Source organism: Hyla sarda, chromosome 6, assembly GCF_029499605.1.
Source record: "Hyla sarda isolate aHylSar1 chromosome 6, aHylSar1.hap1, whole genome shotgun sequence".
NCBI classification, from domain to species: Eukaryota; Metazoa; Chordata; class Amphibia; order Anura; family Hylidae; genus Hyla; species Hyla sarda.
The window spans coordinates 261,450,539-261,475,368 of record NC_079194.1 but is presented as its reverse complement, the minus strand read 5'-3'; the positions used below and the strand labels follow the sequence as shown (position 1 = coordinate 261,475,368).

General features: G+C 42.9%; 1 protein-coding gene across 2 annotated transcripts in view; it reads right to left on the bottom strand.

Moving 5' to 3' along the window:
• Positions 1 to 24,830, bottom strand: part of LOC130276995 (malignant fibrous histiocytoma-amplified sequence 1 homolog) — an 89,161-nt gene that overhangs the window by 10,623 nt on the left and 53,708 nt on the right. For both annotated transcript variants that reach the window (XR_008845329.1, XM_056527125.1), the window contains one exon: positions 5,367 to 5,437. Coding sequence is in view for 1 of the 2 variants with exons in the window: in XM_056527125.1 (XP_056383100.1) it covers positions 5,367 to 5,437 (71 nt within the window). In the remaining variant the exon portion in view is untranslated. The remainder of the gene's footprint in view (positions 1 to 5,366; positions 5,438 to 24,830) is intronic.

Below are 24,830 nucleotides of genomic sequence, written 5' to 3'. Positions count from 1 at the left end.
GGACACCTAATGATAAATGTCCCCTATGAGTGATTGGTTGTTGTGCAAAAATCTCTCACACAGTTTGATAAATCTGGGCCTATATCACTCATTTTTTTGATGTATTGAATATACACATAATCTCTGTACTGTTTGTACTATTACTCTGTGTATACATCCTCTTCATTCATTTTTTGGACTTGTATTCCCCGTTTTCCATGTGACTCTGCTGTTCCATTGCTTCCACTCTTCTGTAGTTGTCATCTCAGTGCCTACATTTTACATTTTCTATATCTTTGTTTTTATATGTTTGTCTTGCATTTATGTTCAATAAAATATTTTTCTATTTTGAGTAAATATTCTTGTAATTGTTCTTTTTCTGATGGTGATTATTGGCTTTGGAGACCAAAACCAATATTGCCAATTTTTTATGGTTTAAAGCTATAATGGCTGCAGAGGGTCCCCTTAACTGCCTCCGGGTGCTGGTTGGCTGATCCAATGATGCTGCCTGGCTTAGCCAAGTTCTATCAGTGGATTGCTGATCAGACTGTATAATGCTATGGAATAGGCATAGCATTATACAATGAATGCAATCTAATGATGGCATATAAAAGTCTAAAATCTAAAATTATATAAAAGCCCTAGTAAAAAATAAAATCCCCCTCCTTTTCCCATTTTACAAAAAAAAAAAAAAAAAAAAAAGGAAATCGAAATGACAAACATGTTTGGTATCATTACGTGTGTTACTGTCAAAACAATTGAAATATAGTGTTTATGGTCCTGCATGGTGAATAGCATAAACATAAAAAGAAAAAACACAAAAATGTAGATTTTTTGTCACATCACATATAGGAAAAAAAAATGAAAAAGTGATCACAAAGTCCCATAAAAACAAAAATAATACAAATAAAAACAGATCATAAAAACTAGGGGTCATAAGAGGACAATTTTAAGCATCCTGATTTTGCTAAAAAGAAAAGCTTGAGTGGTACAATAAAAAAAAAATTGTGTATCTTTTTATTTGCATTGACCTATAGAATTAAGAAAACATGTAATTTTTACCATAAAGTGCTCTGCGTAAAAACAAAACTCCCCATAATTTACAAAATAATATTTTTGGGGGGATTTGCTGTACATTTTATGGTAAAATGAAAGGTGTCATTACTAAGTACAATCGGTCGCACAAGAACCAAACCCTATATGGGTCTGTGGATGGAAAAATAAAAGAGTTATTCCTCCTAGATGGTGAGGAGGAAAAAAGAAAAACACAAAATTGAAAATTGGCTGTGTCCTCAAGGCCAAAAGAGGCTGCGTGCCTAAAGGGGTACTTCACTGCTCCCTGCAGCACCTGGTGTTAAGAACTTTTTTTTCTAAACGCTGGGTGTGGGCGTCGGTGGTCATGACATCATGCCACGCCCCCTACATTCATGTATATGGGAGGGGGTGTGATGGCCACCACGCCCCCTCTCATTGACATGAATGGGGGGGGAGACGTGGAGTAATGTTATGACCACTGCCGCCCACACCCAGCGTTTAGAAAAAACAAGTTCTGAACTCCAGGTGCTGAAGGGAGCAGCGGAGAACCCTTTTAAGGGTTTAATTGGTTGTCCAGGCAAAAGCAAACTTGCTCCCAGGCTGGTGGTTGTATAAAAATTCTAAACATATACTCACATCCATTGGCGATGCCAGGGGCTATAGCCCCAGGTGTAACCCCAATAGCCCTGCTGGCTCGGATCTGACAAGGGCCGCCGCCGGAGAAAAGAAGCGCTGACAGGTGAGTGGGTCTGTCTGTGTGTCTGTCTGTCTGTCTGTGTCGGGGGGGGGGGGGGGGAAGACTATGCTACCTAATGTGGGGAAACTGCTGCCTATTGTGGGGAAACTGCTACCTAATGTGGGGAAACTATGCTTCCTAATGTGGGGAAACTATGCTACCTAATGTGGGAAAACTGTTACCTAATGTGGGGAATCTATGCTACCTGATGTGGGGAAACTGCTACCTGATGTGGGGAAACTGCTACATAATGTGGGGAAACTGCTACATAATGTGGGGAAACTGCTATCTAAAGTAGGGAAACTGCTACCTAATGCGGGGAACCTGCTACTTGATGTGGGGAAACTATGCTAATTAATGTGGGGAAACTATGCCACCTAATGTGGGGAAACTATGCCACCTAATGTGGGGAAACAATGCTGCCTACCTAATGTGGGGAAACTATGCTGCCTACCCAATGTGGGGGAACTATGCTGTCTACATTGACCCACATGGTGAAGAGGTGGGGTAGAGGCATTGGCCACACCATGACCCCACCGCCATCCTATGTCCCTCTGTAGATGTTGGAAAATTACAACACTCAGCATGCCCAGACTAGGTTTGGTAGGAGTAGTATTTTTACAACACCTAGAGGCACCTTGATTGTAAAAAAAAAACACTGCATTGAAAGGCTTCCAAGACAGTGTTCCACAACCAGGGTGCCTCCAGGTGTTGCAAAGCTACAACTCCCAGCATGCCCAGACAGCCAAAGGCTGTTTGAGCAAACAGAGTTGCAGTTTTGCAACAGCTTGAGGTACATTAGTTGGGGAACGCTGCCTTTGAAGCCTTCCATGGCAGTGTATTACAACCAGGGTGCCTCCAGCTGTTGCAAAACTACAACTCCCAGCATGCCTTGACAGCCAAAGGCTGTTTGAGCATGCTGAGAGTTATAGTTTTGCAACAGCTTAATGCACCCTGGTTGGGAAACACTCACCTACTGTCATACTGGGCTACCTAACTTATCTACATACATGCCTACCTAACTGCCTAGCTACATACCTGACTACCTAAAAAAAACTGGCTACCTAACTACCAGGCTAGTTACCTACCTACATACCTGTCTACTTGGCTACCTACGTGCCCATTTTTACTGAGCAAGGTAGAGGGAAAAAGAAAAGAGTGCTAATTATCCAAGGGTACAGCGGGAATAGGTGAGGATGTGAAAAGATGCTCACCTTTGCATGTTGCGCCAATTGGCAGGCGCAACACTGTGAAGCGTATTTAACAGGTTCTTTAGGCAGGAATGCTGGGAGAAGCTGGCCGTCGATCCCGTTGAGGACGGTGGGTAGTGCAGGGATACAGATGTGGAAGTTGGGAATCCCAGCAGGGGTTCCCTTGTTCTTCCAGCAGGCAAACGATTTCCTTGGACCTGAGGAAGGAGGGAGCCCCTCCAAAACGCGTTGTCCCGTGTATCACCACTTTTATGAATTTAGTAAAAAGTTACACACCAAGTTTCACCCGACTCCCGTGCCATCCCACCGCCGGCGCAGCGCGCCGAGTGCCAAAATCGTTTGCCTGCTGGAAGAACCAGGGAACCCCTGTCAGGATTCCCAGCTTCCACATCTGTATCCCTGCATTTTTACAGCACTGGAGGGCACTGGAAAAATGCGGAGTCTAACATGTTTGTCCTGCAGATGCCTAAGAGATTAAGTTTTGGCTGGAAGAAGCCGTCATGTTGGTCTGATCCGAAAAAGAAAGAGGAAAGAAAAGGAAAAGAAAAGGAAAGAGGACCCGCTGATAAGAAAATACACCATCTGTGAGTCCCTAGATGTAATTTTATGTCTACATTCACACGTGCATATTTTCTGTTGCAGATTTGCTATAGTAGCTTTTGCTGCCCACTACCTCTATATGGTCCTGTATATAATCACTTATGTGGTATACAGATCCTGTGTACATCTGGTATATACCTCTATATGGCCCTGTATATAATCACTTATATGGTATACAGATCCTGTGTACAGCTGGTGTAATCCTCTGTATGGTGAATGTATTTGGGAATATGGTCTTTCGTATAGTTTATTTTATTCAGTGACAAATCTAGTGTTATTAGTCAGTGGTAATGGTGGTGGTGTATGGCAGTATTATATGTTCCTACTGGTAACACACAAAACTAGCAGTGTGCACCTGTGCAAGTGTTTAATTTGTTTGGAGATGCTGAGAATTTTAGTTTTTTGTACTGGTATTATTGGTAATATTGTCTTAGTTTTGGTTAGATGTGGTCACTAACAGAATGGCGGTAATATGTATGGTGATAATTCTCCTTGTATACTGCTATACTGTGCGCGATTGGGTGTGAATTAGGGCATGGTTAGGGGCGTGACTGGGTATGGTTAGGGGCGTGGTTTGGGCTATGGGCTCTAGCCCCCGGTCTTTTGCAGACCTAGCAACACTCCTGCTCACATGCTCCAGTTCCCTGCAGCTTTTGGGCTGACGCTCCTGGTGTCCAGCCTTAGTCATTTATTGGCTGTTTGGGGAAGTCCTGTGGTGTCGGGACAGCACATAACCTGGAAGAAGTAGAGAGCAGCAGCACATTGGGAGCATTGACGCAGCAGACCAGAGGGGATGAGTATAGCTTATTTATTATTTTTTCCCATCCCTAGTCTTCTGTAATCAAATGTTGATTTTGCCTGGACAACCCTTTCAGCATAAAAATGAGAAAGGAAGAGACATAATTAAATATAAATAAAAACACCAGACACTATGGCAAAATAATAAATAGAGCATTCTATGACATTTATAATAAGGCTGTATACACACATCTAGTTTTAATGCAGTTTTACTTCAGTTGTGTGAGCCAAAGCCAGGAGAGGATTTTAAGAGAGAAGAAAAGTATAAAGGATGTACTGACACTTTGAAAAACTGCATGTGTGGGTCAAGTCTAATAATTATTACATAGAAACATAGAATGTGCCAGCAGATAAGAGTCATTTGGCCCATCTAGTCTGCCCAATAATCTGAATACTTATGAATCGTACTTGTTCATACCTTATATAAAGGATCGCCTTATAACTATCTCTATCTTATATGAAGGATAGCCTTATAACTACCTTATATGAAGAATAGCCTTATAACTATCTCTATCTTATATGAAGGATAGCCTTATGTCTATCTCTATCTTATATGAAGGATAGCCTTATACCTATCTCCATATTATATGAAGGATGGCCTTATGTCTATCTCTATATTATATGAAGGATAGCCTTATACCTATCTCCATATTATATGAAGGATGGCCTTATGTCTATCTCTATATTATATGAAGGATAGCCTTATACCTATCTCTATCTTATATGAAGGATAGCCTTATACCTATCTCTATATTATATGAAGGATAGCCTTATGTCTATCTCTATCTTATATGAAGGATAGCCTTATGTCTATCTTATATGAAGGATAGCCTTTATACCTATCTCTATCTTATATGAAGAATAGCCTTATGCCTTTCCCATGCATGCTTGAAATCCTTCACTGTATTTGCAGCTACCACTTCTGCAAGAAGGCTATTCCATGCATCCACTTCTCTCTCAGTAAAGTAAATTACACATTCTGCCTTACAGTTATTCTACAGGTTTACCTTTTGGGAAGAGAAGTTCCATATTGACTGTATTACAACATGTCTCACATGTCATAAAGTCTTCTTTTATCCTAACAGAGTAAGATGAAAAACAAAAAGTATGTTAACAGATAGTAAATAGTAACATTGTAAGATTGAATAAAGACAAGAGTCTATCGAGTTCAACCTAAGACCCTACTGTGTTGCTCCAGAGGAAGGCAAAAAAAAACTCCATGCGCCGACAGAGCCAGGGTGCTGTGGATAGGGGAAGGAGTAAAGTAGTGTTGTACTCCTTTAACAAATTTCTTGTAAATCTAGGAAGGTAGGAATTTTTTTTTTAAACAACCAGCACAATGTTTCAGATTTTGAGGGGTGGTTGTTTTAACATGTGTTTTCACTATTTTTACAGCTTTATTTTGCACAAGGACTTGGGTACTAAGTCACGGGACCCACCCCAAGGATTAGTTACCCGGGTTGTGGTGGGATTTCTAAATTATGATGACTCTGAGACACCTGGGTTTTTCAATGTAATTCAGTGTCCCACAAACGCAATGACTGCACCAGTTTGGGCAGCATAAGACTGATAAGAGGTTCCCCTCAACTGAGATGAAAGGAAAAATGTGGTACTGGCTCGTAGCGCGGGTGACTCTGACTAAAACGATGCTCACCGTGCCCTGATCCTTTGCTCTGTTATCTTAATTTTTTGAGAATATGCAAATGATTGCCTAGGGCACTGTGACGTCAGCTGGGATCCTTCAGAGCTCGGTTTATCAATGCCTCCCCCGGCCTGTCCCTGTATTCTCGTCTACTGCGCACTGTGTGTTTATGTATCTCTACCAAACAGTGTGCAGCTAGCTTTGGCAAAACTACAACTCCCAGCATGCCCAGACAGCCAAATGCTGTCTGGGCATGCTGGGAGTTGTAGTTTTGCAACAGCTGGAGACCCACTATTTGGAGATGTTATGAAGCTGAGCGGAGGCCGCTTCTGGGTGTACCCAGGAAGCTGTACATGCGCAATAGACGAGAATACAGAGCGGGAAGGAGACGGAGGGAGGCAATGAATATTGATGAACAAACAGAGCTGACTTCACAGTGCCCTAGGCACAGATCGTAACCCCGCCCGTGCCACTTGCTGCTCATTTGCATATTCTGAAAAATGAAGATAACAGAGGAACAGAGAAGCATGGTGAGCATCGCTTTAATCAGTGTCACCCGCACTTACCAGCCCCCATCCCCCCTTATAACAGGTCCCCCCTCTCCAGCCTCGCCTCACTTAACAGGTCTCCACCCGCTAGCCTCCCTCCCTTTATAACAGGCCCCCCTATTAAGCCCCCCCTCACACATAGCAGGACTCTCAGCTCCCCCCTACCCTCCACATAACAGGCCCCCCTATCCAGCCCCCCCCCACACTTCACATATAGCAGGACTCCCCCCCTCCCCTCACATAAAACCGAACTCCCCCCTCCCCTCACATATAGCAGGACTCCCCCCTACCCTCACATATAGCAGGACTCCCCTCACATATAGCAGTACTCACCCCACTCCCCTCACATATAGCAGTACTCACCCCCCCTCCCCTCACATATAGCAGTACTCACTCCCCCCTCCCCTCACATATAGCAGGAATCCCCCCTCCCCTCACATATAGCAGAACTCACCCCCCCCTCCCCTCACATATAGCAGGACTCCCCCCCTCCCCTCACATATAGCAGGACTCCCCCCTCCCCTCACATATAGCAGGACTCACCCCCCCCTCACATATAGCAGGACTCCCCCCCTCCCCTCACATATATAGCAGGACTCCCCCCCTCCCCTCACATATAGCAGGACTCCCCGCCTCCCCTCACATATAGAAGGACTCCCCCCCCCCCTCCCGTCACATATAGCAGGACTCACCCCCCCCTCCCCTCGCATATAGCAGGACACCCCCCTCCCCTCACATATAGCAGGACACCCCCCTCCCCTCACATATAGCAGGACACCCCCCTCCCCTCACATATAGCAGGAATCTCCCCTCCCCTCACATATAGCAGGACTCCCCCCTCCCCTCACATATAGCAGGACACCCCCCCCTCCCCTCAGATATAGCAGAACTCACCCCCCTCCCCTCACACATAGCAGAACTCACCCCCCCCTCCCCTCACATATAGCAGGACTCACCCCCCCTCCCCTCACATATAGCAGGACTCCCCCCCCCTCACATATAACAGGACTCCCCCCCCCTCCCCTCACATATAGCAGGACTCACCCCCCCCTCACATATAGCAGGACTCACCCCCCCTCACATATAGCAGGACTCCCCCCCCTCCCCTCACATATAGCAGGACTCCCCCCCCTCCCCTCACATATAGCAGGACTCACCCCGCCTCCCCTCACATATAGCAGGACTCACCCCCCTCCCCTCACATATAGCAGGACTCACCCCCCCTCCCCTCACATATAGCAGGACTCCCCTCCCTCCCCTCACATATAGCAGGATTCCCCTCCCTCCCCTCACATACAGCAGGACTCCCCCCCCCTCCCGTCACATATAGCAGGACTCACCCCCCCCTCCCCTCGCATATAGCAGGACACCCCCCTCCCCTCACATATAACAGGACTCCCCCCCCCCCTCACATATAGCAGGAGTCCCCCCTCCCCTCACATATAGCAGGACCAGTTACATGTTGGGGCGGAGCTAAGCCAGGCAGGATAGGAGAAGTGGTGACTGAAGGACCTTTGGTGATGCTATGGAGGAGGCGGGGTTGAGCTAAAGTGGAGGTCATATGATTACTGCACACTGTCAATGCTACTGTGTTGTGTGTGAAGAAATCTGCAGGAGGTTTATTACAGTGTGTTACCCCAGCAGTAAAGTGATTACATGAGGAGGAGGTTCGTTACAGTGTGTCAACCCAGTAGTAAGGTAATTACAGGTGGAGGAGGTTTGTTACAGTGTGTCACCCCAGTAGTAAGGAAATTACACAATGAGGAGGTGTGTTACAGTGTGTCACCTCAGTAGTAAGGTGAATTAGGAGGTTTGTTACAGTGTGTCACCCCTGTGGTAAGGTGATTACATGAGGAGGAGGTTTGTTACAGTGTGTCACCCCAGTAGTATGTGGATTACATGTGGAGGTTTGCTACAGTGTGTCACCCCAGTAGTAAGGTGAATTAATAAGGAGGAGCTTTGTTACAGTGGGTCACCCCAGTAGTAAGGTGAGTTCATGAGGAGGGGGTTTGTTACAGTGTGTCACCTCAGTAGTATGTTGATTACATGTGGAGGAGATTTGTTACAGTGTGTCACCCCAGTAGTAAGGTGAATTTATGAGGTTTGTTACAGTGTGTCATCCCAGTAGTAAGGTGGATACATGAGGAGGAGGTTTGTTACAGAGCGTCACCTCAGAAGTAAGGTGGAGCATGTCAAAGGGTGGGGCCAATGGGTGTGGTCAAAGCAGGAGGAGGAGGAGAGCAGTGAGAAGGCTGAGAGGAGAGGCAGCCATGAGTGTCCTGTCTGTACAGTATGTAGTTCAGACTCGGTAGTCTCCGCTCACTGTGTCAGTCTCACGACCTGTGTGTGATGCTGCATCTGCAGTGCTCGGGTCCTAAGTCCTGACAGGCTGAAATAGTGAATGATCCTGTATGTGTGTTGGGACTCACAGCCTGCCCTCTGGCCTGTGAATTTTCCCGGTATCCCGGTAGGCAAGTCCGGCCCTGGGGATGAATTCAGACACAGCAGTTTTGTAGTAGAAATATTTCTGAGAAAATAAATCAGTTCCATACATCCGAATGGAAATGATGTTTTTGTATTAATTTCTTAAAATCATATCCGAACAGACCCGAGATCAGAATATTTTCATTATGTCCTATAAAGGGACTGCTCAACTGTAAAATTTCAATGTCCAACACGGTTCACAAGTAATATCATTTTACATTTTTTTAACAACTTGATCCTTCTGCCGCTGTCATTACAACATTATAAGGCTATGTTTCTACTTGTTTTTTGTGGGGGGAAATGCCAAGAAAAACGCCAATTCTGCCGCATGGCATTTTTTCGGCCAAAAATGCTGCGGCCAGATGTTAGCTGTAAATCAACGAGAAATCGCTAAATTATTTTTCCACTTGGCGTTTTTCAGTTTTGGGTTTTTTCCAATCCCTTTGGCATTTTTACATTTTTTTTATGGGGCGTTTTTCAGCTCCTTGGTGGTTTTGCAAAATCGCAGCATGTTGAGCCACTGACGTTTTTTTCCCTGAAATTGTGGCGTTTTTCTCCCATAGAAGTCTATGGGAGTAAAAAAACGCCAAGAAAAACGCCATGTGTGTTTTAACTTTGGCGTTTTTTCAAGCTGTTTTTATTCTTTTTTGGACTTTAGTGATCCAAAAAAGTGCTAGAGATACCTTTTTTTAATAAAATTTCGTAGGGTACCATTAAAAAAAATTAATAAAAAAGATACAGTAGTGATGGAAAAAATTGTATTTAACTAAATTTATCTTTTTATGGGAAAAATTTTATAAATTTTTAAACAGGGATCAATTTATGTGGGCGGGTATGGCACTAAAAGTGAAACCGACAATAATAAAAATGTAGTGTGTGTGTGTGTTTATCACTTTTTATTCTTTCTTTTTTAAGGTGGTACTACTACTCCCAGCATGGAATACACACTGTTCCATGATGGGAGTAGTAGTACCTGTACTAATTGACAGATCGCCCAGGGTTCTGTTGCGATCCTTCTGTATAATGTATAGATGTGGCCGGACGCTCTTCTTTTTTTTATATAACTGTTTTATTTATTATTTTCATCAGGTTACCGTATATACTCGAGTATAAGCCGAGTTTTTCAGCACGATTTTTCGTGCTGAAAACACCCCCCTCGGCTTATACTCGAGTGAACTCCCCCACCCGCAGTGGTCTTCAACCTGCGGACCTCCAGAGGTTTCAAAACTACAACTCCCAGCAAGCCCGGCCAGCCATCGGCTGTCCGGGCTTGCTGGGAGTTGTAGTTTTGAAACCTCCGGAGGTCCGCAGGTTGAAGACCACTGCGGCCTTCGACATCATCCAGCCCCCTCTCACCCCCCTTTAGTTCTGTACAGTACTCACCTCCGCTCGGCGCTGGTCCGGTGCTGCAGGGCTGTCCGGTGAGGAGGTGGTCCGGTGGGATAGTGGTTCCGGGCTGCTATCTTCACCGGGGAGGCCTCTTCTAAGCGCTTCGGGCCCGGCCTCAGAATAGTCACGTTGCCTTGACAACGACGCAGAGGTGCGTTCATTGCCAACGTACTTCTGCGTCGTTGTCAAGGCAACGCCTCTATTCCGGGCCGGAAGCGCGGAGAAGAGGCGCCCCCGGTGAAGATAGCAGCCCGGACCACCTCCTCACCGGACAGCCCTGCAGGACCGGACCAGCGCCGAGCGGAGGTGAGTACTCAGAACTAAAGGGGGGTGAGAGGGGGCTGGATGATGTCGAAGGCCGCAGTGGTCTTCAACCTGCGGACCTCCGGAGGTTTCAAAACTACAACTCCCAGCAAGCCCGGACAGCCGATGGCTGCCCGGGCTTGCTGGGAGTTGTAGTTTTGAAACCTCTGGAGGTCCGCAGGTTGAAGACCACTGAGGGCGAATGATGACAAGGGGATGATGAAGGGGGGATGTGTGGGATGATAAGGGGATGATGAAGGGGGGATGTGTGGGATGATAAGGGGATGATGAAGGGGGGGATGTGTGGGATGATAAGGGGATGATGAAGGGGGGATGTGTGGGATGATGACAAGGGGATGATGATGAGGATGTTAATGACGGGTCTGGATGATGACAGGGGGGATGATGTATTTCCCACCCTAGGCTTATACTCGAGTCAATAACTTTTCCTGGGATTTTGGGTTGAAATTAGGGGTCTCGGCTTATACTCGGGTCGGCTTATACTCGAGTATATACGGTATTTAAGATATAAACAATATAAAAATAGAAAGACAATAACAAGTCAAGGGCAGTCTCATTAGCAAACCATCAGTTTCAGGCATATAAGATTATGTAGTTAACATCCTAGGATAAAAGCCCGATAAGGCCTTACATCTAACAGAGAGTTATAATGTAGTAAAATTGAAACCGACACTACATATGAAATCTCAACTAGGTCTACATGAGACGCATAAAATGTCTAAAGTATATGTAAAAAAACATAAAAAGAAATAAGTGGGGCAAAGAAAAATAAGGTATGGAAAGGTGGGGGAAAAAAACTAGGCAGAGCGAAATAAACAAAAGAGAGGAAAGAGAGGGAAATCATGCGTGGTCAGTGAAGAAATACGGAGGGAGAGATTAGGCTCTTTTAATAGAGCTCAGGGAGTCCTCATAGTCCTCCCAACGCTGCCATACCCTCGTAAAGGCCTCCAGTTTATTATCTGAAAGAGCTGATATATGTTCCATTCTTTTCACGTGTCTGATCTTTTCCAAAATGGCTTGGAAGGGCGGAACGTTGGTTTGTCTCCAGTTTTTGGCTATAAGACATTTAGAGGCAGTTAATATGTGCAAGATGAGTCTCGACAGATGTTTCGGTACACCTGGTGGCAGATGTTTCGGTACACCTGGTGTACAGGAGGTATATTTTTGGATCTAGGGAAAGATGAATTTCCGTGACTTTTCTAATTAAAGATTGTACTTCTAGCCAGAAGTGTCTCAGATTTATTGCAGTCCCGAAATATGTGTTGTAACCGGACGCTCTTCTATGGGTCCCTGTACTGACGTATATATACACCTATTCATATATCCCACAGAGAGCTGTGATTGGCCAGATGGTTCCAGCCAATTACAACTCTGCGGGAAATATGAATATGTGTATATATACATCAGTGCAGGGGACCATAGAAGAGCGGCTGCATCTATACATTATACAGGAGGCTCACAGCGGGTGTCAGGAGTGACAGCTGCTGTGATCTTTCTTTAACTGCAGGTACTACAGCTCCCAACATGGAACAGAGTGTGCTCCCTATTGGGAGTAGTAGTACCTGCAGGACCCAGGGTTTTTCCATTTTTGCATTTTAGTTTTTTCCTCCTTACCTTTAAAAAATGTAAATTTTGCACCAAAAAATCTATATGATGGCTTATTTTTTGCTACACCAATTCTACTTTGTAATGACGTCAGTCATTTTACCCAAAAATCTACGGTGAAACGGGAAAAAAAACCATTATGAAAAAAAATTGGGAAAAAAACGCCATTTTGTAACTTTTGGGGGATTCCGTTTCTACACAGTAGATTTTTGGGTAAAAATGACACATTCTCTTTATTCTCTAGGTCCATGCTATTAAAATGATACCCTACTTATATAGGTTTGATTTTGTCGTACTTCTGTAAAAAATCATAACTACATGCAGGAAAATGTATACGTTTAAAATTATCATCTTCTGAATCCTATAACATTTTTATTTTTCCGCGTATGGGGCGGTATGAGGGCTAATTTTATGCGCCGTGATCTGAAGTTTTTAGCCATACCATTTTTGCATTGATAGGACTTATTGATAGCTTTTTATTAATTTTTTCATGATATAAAAAGTGACCAAAAATACACTATTTAGAACTTTGGAATTTTTTTGCGCATACACTATTGACCGTGCAGTTTAATTAAGGATATATTTTTATAATTTGGACATTTCTGCACGCGGCGATACCACATATGTTTATTTTTATTTTTATTTACACTGTTTTGTTTTTTTTCAAATGGGAAAAGGGGGGTGATTCTAACTTTTATTAGGGGAGGTGTTAAATGATCTTTATTAACTTTTTTTTCCACTTTTTTTTTTGCAGTGTTATAGGTCCCATAGGGGGCTATAACACTGCACACACTGATCTTTTACATTGATCAATAGTTTCTCATAGGAAACCATTGAGCAATGATTCTGCCGCTTGACTGCTCATGCTTGGATCTCAGGCACTGAGCAGTCATTCGGCGATCGAACACCAGGAGGCAGGTAGGGACCCTCCTGCTGTCTCACAGCTGTTCGGGATGCCGCGATTTCGGCGCAGACATCCTGAACAGCCCCCTGAGCTAACCGGCAATGATTCACTTTCACGTTAGACGCGACGTTCAACTTTGAAGGCCGCATCTAAAGGGTTAATAGCACGCGGCACCACGATCAGTGCAGCGCGCTATTAGCCACGGGTCCTGGCCGACCCGCTATGACGTGGCCCCGCATTATAGAACGGGATCAAAACCAATAGCACGGACAAAAAATACCCTCAAAGGAAGTAAAGGAGGGGGGAAAAAATATAGTTTTTATAATAAATCAAGACACCCCTATCTGCTCCCAGGGTCTAGGTATAGGACCTTATATTGTCTGCTAATACAGAAAAATAAAAATAAAAACCTAGAAAAGAACGCTGCAACAGACGAAAATAATGACAAATATTCCTTTATTAATTAAAAACAAGAATAAAAAATTCAGAGGAATGGCTTCTGACAAAGGACGGCTCCTGGCAAAGTTATGTAAAGATACTAATATGGCAATGCCATATACTACATGTAATAGTGGATATTGCATACACAAACCCTCTATATTGTGTAAATATACAATACAATGAGACAAAGTGTTAAAGCAGCAAAATATAGCAGCAATAGTAAAGTGCAGTGCACATCAACAATAAAATGTACCAGTATAGGAGGTATACACATGCAAATATACAAAGGTACACACTGACACAATACCCACATGTGACAGAGCAACAGGTAGCGTGGCCAGGAGACGTCACCCCTACGATCGTTCCCGGAGGAAGGACGTAGTCCGAAATGATTGTAGGGGTGACGTCTCCTGGCCAATTCTTGTTTTTAATCAATAAAGGAATATTTGACATTATTTTCGTCTGCTGCAGCGTTCCTTTCTAGGTGTTTGTTATAGAACGGGAGCGGACTCATGACGTACCGGTACGTCAGGGGGTCCTTAAGCGGTTAAGGAAAGATCACAGCGGGTGTCACTCCTGACATCCGTTGTTATCGTCCTTTCTATTGCAGAGATGTGGAGCGGCTCTATACATTGCTCACATACCTGCCCTATACTACGGCCAGCGATGTGAATAGAACATCACTCATTCATATTTCCTTCTGAGATCTGTGATTGGCTGCAACCATCCGGCCAATCACCACTCTGGGCAGAAAATATGAATGAGTGATGTTCTATTCACATCACTGGCCGGAGTATAGGGCAGGTATGTGAGCAATGTATAGAGCCGCTCCACATCGCTGCTATATTATGGAAGATCGCATCGGGCGATATGTCGATTAGGTACTACTACTCCCATCATGGAACAGTGTGTTCCATGCTGGGAGTAGTAGTACTACCTAAAAAAATTCAAAAAAGAGAGGGGAAAAAAGTGAAACACACACACTTTATAAAAAAAATGTGTTATAAAAAATATACATTTCGTTAAATAAAAATTTTTTCCATCATTACGTCATTCTTTATTTTTTTTTTTTGCTACCCAACAAATTTTGGGTACCAGAAAAAAAAACGCCCAAAGGGCCAAAAATGCAATTACCGCACAAATGAAAAAACGCCAGAAAAAAAACACTAGAAAAAACGCCAGACGCAGGAAATTGCACTGGTGTTTATTTCAGGTGTTTTTTCTTGCATTTTTTTAAACCAAAAAACGCAGGACTAAAAAACAAGTAGAAACTTAGCCTTCGCCCCATGCACGCTGTGCCGTTTAGCTTGAATCTTCTAGTTTAATGCCCACTATAAATTTTCATTTTTTCTCCCTGTTAAATCTCTCACTTATCTCTCATGTATTGTCGGCTCAAAGTTGCACACGCCATGTCAATTGTGCATGCGCCGCACCCAGAAGCGGCGAGCGGTGCTGCTTCACAGCAGTGGCCGTCTTTGCCTATGTAAGCAGTACAATTGAGAATGTCAGCAGTTAACAGTACGTTAGAGCTCTCTGCTCCTGACAGCGATCTCACAGGAGAAGAAAAATGAACATTTATAAAGAGGGTGTTAAACTAGAAGATGTGGGCCAAATGTCACTGTGCACTCGAGGCTAGGGAACACCCTGAGTGCACAAGCAACATAATTTGCATATTCACATTTTCAGCCATAACGGAAGAACAGGGGAACAGAGTTAAAAATGGTAAAGACCATTTTAATCATTGCCACCTGCACTATAGGCCTGTACCAACAGGTTAGTGCAGGTGAAGCTGATGACAAATTCCCTTTTATTTGGCAGTGCCCCCACAGGCAAAATTAAGCATCATACCCATTCTATTGAAATCAATGTATTGTCTATGTGATGGGTAGTGATGAGCAGCATAGGTGATATTCGAATTCGCAATATTTTGCATATATGAGTGAATATTTGTCCTATATTTGCGAAAATCTCATTCGCTATATTCGCGACCATTTTTTCTATGCGAAAATTCATCATAAAATTTGCATGCGCGTGGTCTACTTCCGCAACTTGTTACTCTACTATGCAAAGTTTCCTGAGCCTTAAAAACAAGGTGGGGAGCAAGTTTCTCGAGGAAAAAGAACTCTTCATCACTGTAAGTATTTTGACATTACACCAGTGTATTTGATTACACTTCACATGCATGTTAGATCAATCTCTTTATATGCCGATAGTGTTAAAATATATTCACACGTGAAAATCGGCATTCGTAAATCGGCATTCGTAAAAATCGGCATTCGTAAATCGGCATGCAAAAATGATTTCGCAATAGATAAAGCTGATAAATAGTGAAGTTGTAAGTAGATATTACTGATTGGTGCACTAAGTATTAAAGGGGTACTCCGGTGGTTAATTTTTTTTGACTATATGGCATCTTCTTTGTAAGTTTTGTTTTTTGCAATATACATGTGTTATATGTTTTGGCAGCATGTATGTGTTTTTCTTACAGGTTTGTTGGGCAGGAAGTTCTGTAGTTCAGAGGGTTTTCTTTTACTGTTGTCCACTGTCGGCCATGTTGTGGACAAGATGTCATAGCTTTTTTTTTTCTCTGTCAGCAAGAGAGAAATAAGCCACGCCCAACCAGTGTGCCTCCAGCTGTTGCAAAACTACAACTCCTAGCATGCCCAAAGGCTGTCAGGGTATGCTGGGAGTTGTAGTTTTGCAACACCTGGAGGCACCCTGGTTGGGAAACACTGCTGTATGCCCTGTAGAGGTGTGGTAAACTACAACCCCCAGGAGAATACAGAGGCAGCATGCTGGTGTTATACCACAGTCTGAAGACTCCTGAATGACACATGCTGGGTGTTGTAGTCCCTTTTGTGTGTGTATGACAGTGTATCCCAACCAAGGCTTATTTACATTAGTGTGCTGTGTATAGGGTGGCTGACCCAGGAAAATAGTAGGATGGGTAAAGGGCGGAACAAACAAACAAACAAAAAAAGGAGCCGCCCAAAACCAGCAAGGCATGTGGCATGCTGGGATTTGTAGTTTTCAGCACAGCAAGAAACAGGAAATAGAAGCAAAGATCAGAAAACAAAGAGTGGGGGATAAAAAGACAACAAAGAACAGAAATAGAGTAGCCTAAACAACAAGAATAGAAATGAAACAAAACAAATAGGGTAAGTCAAAAATGGAAGAACACATTGACCACCGGAGTACCCCTTTAAGTCTTTGAAGGGGAAATATTAGATTTAAAATTAGATAAAAAATTACCATTTTATTTAAATACAAGACGCTCCTATTATGCTTAAATTTTCTTTTACTTAAACTCAGCAGAAAAAGATATAATAAACGTATATATCAAAGAAAAAACTTGAAAACACAGGTATGGTGTAGCCTAACATGCTACTAATCAGCATTAACCAATCAGGATGAAGGATAGGTTATAATAACTGTTGTTCGTAATAATCTTCCTTCTTCTTTTGCTGCTCAGCTTTGATAATAGATGAGTATCTAACTGGGCATTTCATATGTCCATAATTATTGCTTTATTACCATTTTCTCTGAAATATTGTTTGTTCATAATAAATAAATAATATTCATTCTCTATAATACATATTGTCCCCCCCCCTTTTTATTATCCTATATATTCCCCTTTATATACGCCGTTTTATTCATATATATATATATATATATATATATATATATATATATATTATATACATTCTCCACTTATTACCTACATTTCTATTTGTCCCATTTTCTTATGTAATTCCCATTATCCCCCCCCCCCCCTTTTTCATTTCTTCCTTCAATTCACTCTTATATTGCATTTTTCGCAAATTCATTATATCTCCGCCTGTAAAAGAATTCTTACACTATATATTTTCTATATATCCATACTGTACCTGCAGCTCTTCCGATTCCTATTTCGGTCCTCCATCGCTGTCAGAACCATCACTGCGCGCCGCTCCGTCCATCATCTTCTTCAGTTTTTCTTCCTAAGCCCCCACGGCCATTTTCTTCACAGGCTCGTGAACTCTCGCGTGATCTCGCATCAGAGTGGTCATCACCTGATGCGTCACGGCGGGAATCCTGTCAGACGACTTCTGTCAGTGATCCCGGTCGGTACCTCCCCTCACGTCTCCACCTTATAACTATATAACGCTATTTGGATAGATTTGTATCATTCTTCTCCTCAGATACTTTGGTCTCTTAACCCCTTAATGACGCAGGGTATTTTCCATTTTTGCATTTTCATTTTTTTCTCATCACCTTCTAAATATCATAACGCTTTACATTTTGCACCTAAAAATCCATATTATGGCTTATTTTTTGCGCCACCAATTTTACTTTGCAGTGACATTAGTCATTTTACCCAAAAATCCACGGCGAAATGGGAAAAAAAATAATTGTGCGACAAAATTGAAGAAAAAATGCAATTTTGTAACTTTTGGGGGTTTCCGTTTCTACGCAGTGCATTTTTCGGTAAAAATGACACCTTATCTTTATTCTGTAGGTCCATACGATTAAAATGATACCCTACTTATATAGGTTTGATTTTGTCGTACTTCTGAAAAAAATCATAACTACATGCAGGAAAATTAATACGTTTAAAAATGTCATCTTCTGACCCCTATAACGTTTTTATTTTTCCGCATATGGGGATGTATGAGGGCTAATTTTTTGCACCGTGATCTGAAGTTTTTATCAGTATCATTTTTGTTTTGATTGGACTTTTTGATTTCTTTTTATTCACTTTTTATTCTTTTTTATGGTATAAAAAGTGACCAAAAATACACTATTTTGGACTTTGGTTTTTTTTTTTTACATGTACGCCATAGACCGTGCGGTTTAATTAATGATATGTTTTTATAGTTCGGACATTTACGCACGCGGCAATACCACATATGTTTATTTTTATTTACACATTTAATTTTTTTATTGGGAAAAGGGGGGTGATTCTGACTTTTATTATGGAAGGGTTAAATGATTTTTATTAACACTTTATTTTCACTTTTTTTAGCAGTGTTATAGCTCCCATAGGGGGCTATAACACTGCACACACTGATCTTCTACACCGATCACTGCCTGGCAATAGCCAGGCATTGGTTAGTGTTATCGCTGCTCGACTGCTCCTGCCTGGATCTCAGGCAGGGAGCAGTCATTTGGCGATCGGACAGCGAGGAGGCAGGTAGGGACCCTCCAGCTGTCCTGTAAGCTGTTCAGGACACCGCGAATGAATCGCGGCGGTCACGAACGGCTCCACTGAGTTAATCGGCACAGTTTACTTTCACTTTAGATGCGGCGATCAACTTTGATTGCCGCGTCTGAAGGATTAATACGGGGCATCACCGTGATCGTTTATGTCCAGTATTAGCTGCAGGTCCCGGCCGTTGATGGCTATCGGGACCGAGGCGATATGACGCGGGGTCAGCTCGTGACCCCGCGTTCTATCGCGGGAGCCCGCTCATGACATATGTATACGTCATGTAGCGGGAAGGGGTTAATAACAAATTGTAGTTCTTTTCAGAATTACTAGAAATACTGTGTTATTCTGAGCCACACATATAAAAAATGTAAGTATATACATATATACATATACTTAACCTATATAATTTGCTCAGACTGTTTTAATTATTTAATTAATAATCATATCTGTATCCATATATTCTTTATTATATTATTATGGATATTTCTGAGGATGAAAGAAGTCTCTCTAGAGAGATTCGCCCTCAAACTGTCTCATCTAACAAAATGGATGAACATGACCATATTCAAACTTTGGTGGACAATTCAGTTGCCCGCTCAGTGCATTCTGCGGTCCAATCCGCAGTCACTATACTTCAAGATAGTATAGCTAAGTCTCTTTCTATGGCTCTTCCTGGGTCATCTAATATTAACCCTAAAACACCCTCTGACCATTTCTGGTCCCCAGAGACTTCGGTCTTTAAACTAGCCAAAGGATTTAATATCCCAAAAAGTCTTCCTCAAAAAGACATCATATAAATGACGCCAATGTTCCCTCAAAAAAGCATACTAAAAGGGTTCGTCAGGAAGCTCTTACAGATGACAGACCCCTCATAGATCTAAATGATGGTGTTTCTCAAACACATATAATACCCTCTACCCGGGAGGAGGTCCATCATAAACGGGTTCACAAAACCGCCACGCGGTCTAAACCCAACTCCTTTGTTGAGCCTGATTCTAATGAGTCATCTGACTCTCAGGATGATGATATTGCTGAGGATTTAGAATTTTTCTCCCAAGAAAGTGGAGAAATTTTGGAGGACCCTGACATTCCGGAAGTCACTGTTGCGGACGAATCGGATCCTTCTGAATTTCATCAGGCCCTTATCCGACACCGAAGGTCTGGAGAATGGCTCTCTAAACCTTCAGTTGCTAAATTTTTATCCGGCCGATATGTCCCTCCCAGACAATCTAGAGGCTCCTATTCCCAAAATTATCAGCAATTCCAACAACCATATGTGGCTCCAGCCCCAACTCCCTCCCCATTCTTTCCCTACTGGGCTAGAACTTGGCGACCTAGAGGACAACCATCTGCAGGTAAGTCAAACCCTTTCTTCCAACAGTATCCCATTGGGAGGACGACTCATGCATTTTTTGAAAAATTGGAATATGATTACTTCAGACTCATGGATTCTGAGTACTGTATCAGGTTTCATAATAGAATTTGTATCTCCTCCCATCCAATATTCTCCCTCATCCACGCCTCATCCCATTCAATTTTCAACAACAGATCAAGATCTGATCAGATCAGATGTAATGGATCCCATTTCAAAGAAAGCCATTATTACTGTCCCTCTAAACTCCCAAGGTTTCCTCAGCAATCTTTTTCTAGTAAAAAAGAAAGATGAAGGTCACAGACCTGTTATCAACCTAAGACTACTCAACTATTTTGTTGTGTACAGACACTTCAAGATGGAAGGCATTCATCTTTAAAGAGATATTCTCCTAAAAAACGATTGGCTAATCAAAATAGACCTGAAAGATGCCTACTGTACAGTTCCAATCCATCCTTCCTCCCAAATTTTCCTTCAGTTCCTATGGAACAATCAAAAATGGCAATTCACTTGCCTACCAATTGGCCTTTCATCAGCACCATGGTGCTTCACCAAACTCCTGAAACCAGAAGTGGCATTATTCAGAAGTCGAGGAGTTCGCCTCATTATCTACCTCAACGACATTCTCATAATGGCCCAATCCATATTTCTTCTTCTCACTCACAAAGAGTGGACTTTGTCCCTTCTTTCCAGTCTAGGTTTCATAATCAATCACAAAAAGTCCATACTAATTCCAACTCAAGAGGTAGAATTTGGGGGTTTTATGATCAACACTCGCTCAACTACTTTCAGCCCTCCTCTCAGGAAACTAAAGACTATTCAGAAGGAAATTTGTCAGATTCTTCACAGAGATCTTATTTTTCTGAGATCTATTGCTCGGATCGTGGGCCTTCTCTCAGCCTCCATTCAAGCAGTATTTCCAGCTCCTCTTCACTATCGAGCCCTTCAACGGTTAAAAATCCGACATTTGAGAGAAGGTCTAGGATATTCAGACGAAGTTCGTCTATCCTCAGACGCCAAGGAAGAGCTTCTTTGGTGGCTGTCTCATATCCAATGGATTCGGATTTTCCCGTTCCAGACATTATCATGGAATCATAATCTCAAAAAACAGCTGCTACTGAAACCAGAGTGCACTCCACTTAGATTAACAAAAGTCTTTATTAGTACAAAACGATTGATCAAGTTAACAGAAATATTAAAAACATTTAAAAGGCTCCTAAAGAGCCAAAACACAACTTCATAGCAGGGCCATGACCCCCTGCCCCGAATGGATGACCCCGTCCTACTGATGTCTAATAGAGTAAATAGTGTCGGCACAATGTGGCTACTCAAGATGATACAATGTAAGGGCAAAAAAAGAGGTGAGGAGGACAACTCCCACTTCCTATTGCAACCTGCAAATCGTGTAGTTCCGGGACTCGGAACAGAATACTAGCTCACGTGAGCTGGTTCACGTGACGCGCCTCTGACGACGCGCGCCACGTGACCTATCTGCATCGGGAAGCCTAGTTCCCATACATAATATGTTGCGCATGCGCTCCTCGTTCCCGCCGGGTGATAGAATACCATACAACATATTATGTATGGGAACTAGGCTTCCCGGGGCAGATAGATCACGTGGCGCGCGTCATCAGAGGCGCGTCACGTGAACCAGCTCACGTGAGCTAGTATTCTGTTCCGAGTCCCGGAACTACACGATTTGGAGGTTGCAACAGGAAGTGGGAGTTGTTCTCCTCACCTCCATGCTGGGACTAGAACACGAGGAGCGCACCTGTCAGGTATCATAGTGATTATTTATCTCCTGCTACCCTATATAATGAGGCTATTGCACAGCAATCACAACACCCCTGAGGAAGTCGCTTTGCGACGGAACGCGTGGGGTTAAGTGACCCCGTCCTCTGTTTTAACATCTGTGTCGCTGGCCGGTGTAGAGTGCTCCCCACGTCTGGTATTGTATATGGGATCTAGGGCAGTATTTAGGTCGCCAACATCATCTTATTATTGTACTCCATTCAGGACTATACATTATATGCTATGCTATTGTGGTGTCTTTTTTGCCCTTACATTGGGTCATCTTGAGTAGCCACATTGTGCCAACACTATTTACTCTATTAGACATCAGTAGGATGGGGGTCATCCATTCGGGGCAGGGGGTCATGGCCCTGCTCTGAAGTTGTGTTGTGGCTCTTTAGGAGCCTTTTAAATGTTTTTAATATTTCTGTGAACTTGATTAATCGTTTTGTACTAATAAAGACTTTTGTTAATCTAAGTGGAGTGCACTCTGGTTTCAGTAGCAGCTGTTTTTTTAGATTAAGATGTATTGCACTGAGTTGCACCGACTGTCATACACTATATTATGGTGAGCCCCCCCATACTGCTTTTCTTATTATCATGGAATCAGACGCAAGTCTCTCAGGATGGGGAGCTCGCTGCGACTCCCTCTCTACTGGCGGGATATGGTCTTCTTCCGAATCCCATCTTCATATCAACTGCTTAGAGCTTTTAGCTGGGTTCTTCGCTCTAAAAAACTTTGTAAAGAATTCATCACATTGTTGTGTTTTACTTCGCATGGACAACATATCCGCTGTCCAGTATATAAATCATCTTGGTGGAACGACATTAAAGATTCTTGCAGACACTGCCAAAGATATTTGGCATTTTTGTCTAGACAGGCATAGAACTTTAAAAGCGGAATATCTTCCAGGTATATCAAATTCATTTGCGGATTGGAACTCTCGCTTCCTGACAGACTTCAGCGATTGGAAACTCAATCTTCCAATATTTCAACACATCAATCAATTATGGGGCCCTCTAATTCTAGATTTGTTCGCTTCTCATCTGAATTGTCAGATTCCTAAATTTTTCAGCTGGAAACCAGATCCAGAGGCTTTGGGAGTAGATGCCTTCCTTCAATTTTGGCCTCAAGGAACTCTTTATGCGTTTCCTCCTTTCAACTTAATTCCTCAAGTTCTTCTTCAAACCTCGCTTCGGAAATGAACAATGGTTCTCATTGTTCCTTGGTGGCCAACTCAACCTTGGTTCCCTCAATTACTTCATCTCTTAATAGATTACCCTCACATTCTTCCTTCCACACCGGACTTTCTCCAGGATCCTCTCGGCAACTTTCATCTATTAATCTTAACAGAACAACTAGTTCGAATTGCTTGTTTAATTTCGGGTCTCCCAGAACGAACTCTCCACTTTCGTTCTCAACTAGAGAACTCCTCTCCGATGCTTGGGCTCCAGGTGCCCGATCTGCTTACAGATCAGCCTGGAAGATTTGGCTTAATTGGTGCTCTCAATGGGACTTGGATCCCGTACAAACATCTGTATCTAACATCCTAAATTTCCTATCAGCACCTTTTGACGCCGGTAAAGCCTATAGAACTATTAAAGGGGTATTCCAGGCAAAAACATTTTTATATATATCAACTGGCTCCGGAAAGTTAAACAGATTTGTAAATTACTTCTATTAAAAAATCTTAATCCTTCCAATAGTTATTAGCTTCTGAAGTTTTCTGTCTAACTGCTCAATGATGATGTCACGTCACTGGAGCTGTGCATGATGGGAGAATATCCCTTGCATGATGGGAGAATATCCCCATAAGAGCTGGACAGCTCCCGGGACATGAGTCATCAGAAAGCAGTTAGACAGAAAACGGCAACTCAACTTCAGAAGCTAATAACTTTTGGAAGGATTAAGATTGTTTAATAGAAGTAATTTACAAATCTGTTTAACTTTCCGGAGCAAGTTGATATATAAAAAAAGTTTTTGCCTGGAATACCCCTTTACCTTATATCGCTCTGCTATTTCGGCTGGACATTCTCTTATTGATTCCATCCCAGAGGGTAGACACCCTCTAGTCTGCAAACTTTTAAAAGGCATTCATTTCCGTCACCCTCCCTTACCCAGGTATAACTCTACTTGGGATGTCAATATTCTTTTGAACCTTTTTCTTTCCTGGGAAGATAACGATTCTTTATCTCTTAAATTACTTTCTTTCACACTTACTGTTCTTCTATGTCTTATTTCCATCAAACGTGTATTTGATGTCAGAGCTTTTAACATTTCACGATGCCAATATTCACCTGAAGGAGTGATTTTCACGATTTTTCGTCGTACTAAAACTAATCTACATTATTATCCATCTTTTCCTCATCATCATAAATTATGCATAGTTCGTTGTTTATGATCTTATGAAGCAAAGACAAATTCTTTACGTTCTCCTTCATCCTTTTAACTATTTATTTCTGTAACCCTCACAAACCTTGTCACGATTCGGCTTCCAGGTAGTGGATCCTCTGTGTCAGCGAGGGATTGGCGTGGACCGTGCTAGTGGACCGGTTCTAAGAGGCTACTGGTGTTCACCAAAGCCCGCCGCAAAGCGGGATGGTCTTGCTGCGGCAGTAGCAACCAGGTCGTATCCACTAGCAACGGCTCTACCTCGCTGACTGCTGAGAAGGCGTGGGACAGAAGGACTAGGCAGAGGCAAGGTCAGACGTAGCAGAAGGTCGGGGGCAGGCGGCAAGGTTCGTAGTCAAGATGGATAGCAAGGGTTCAGGTAACACAG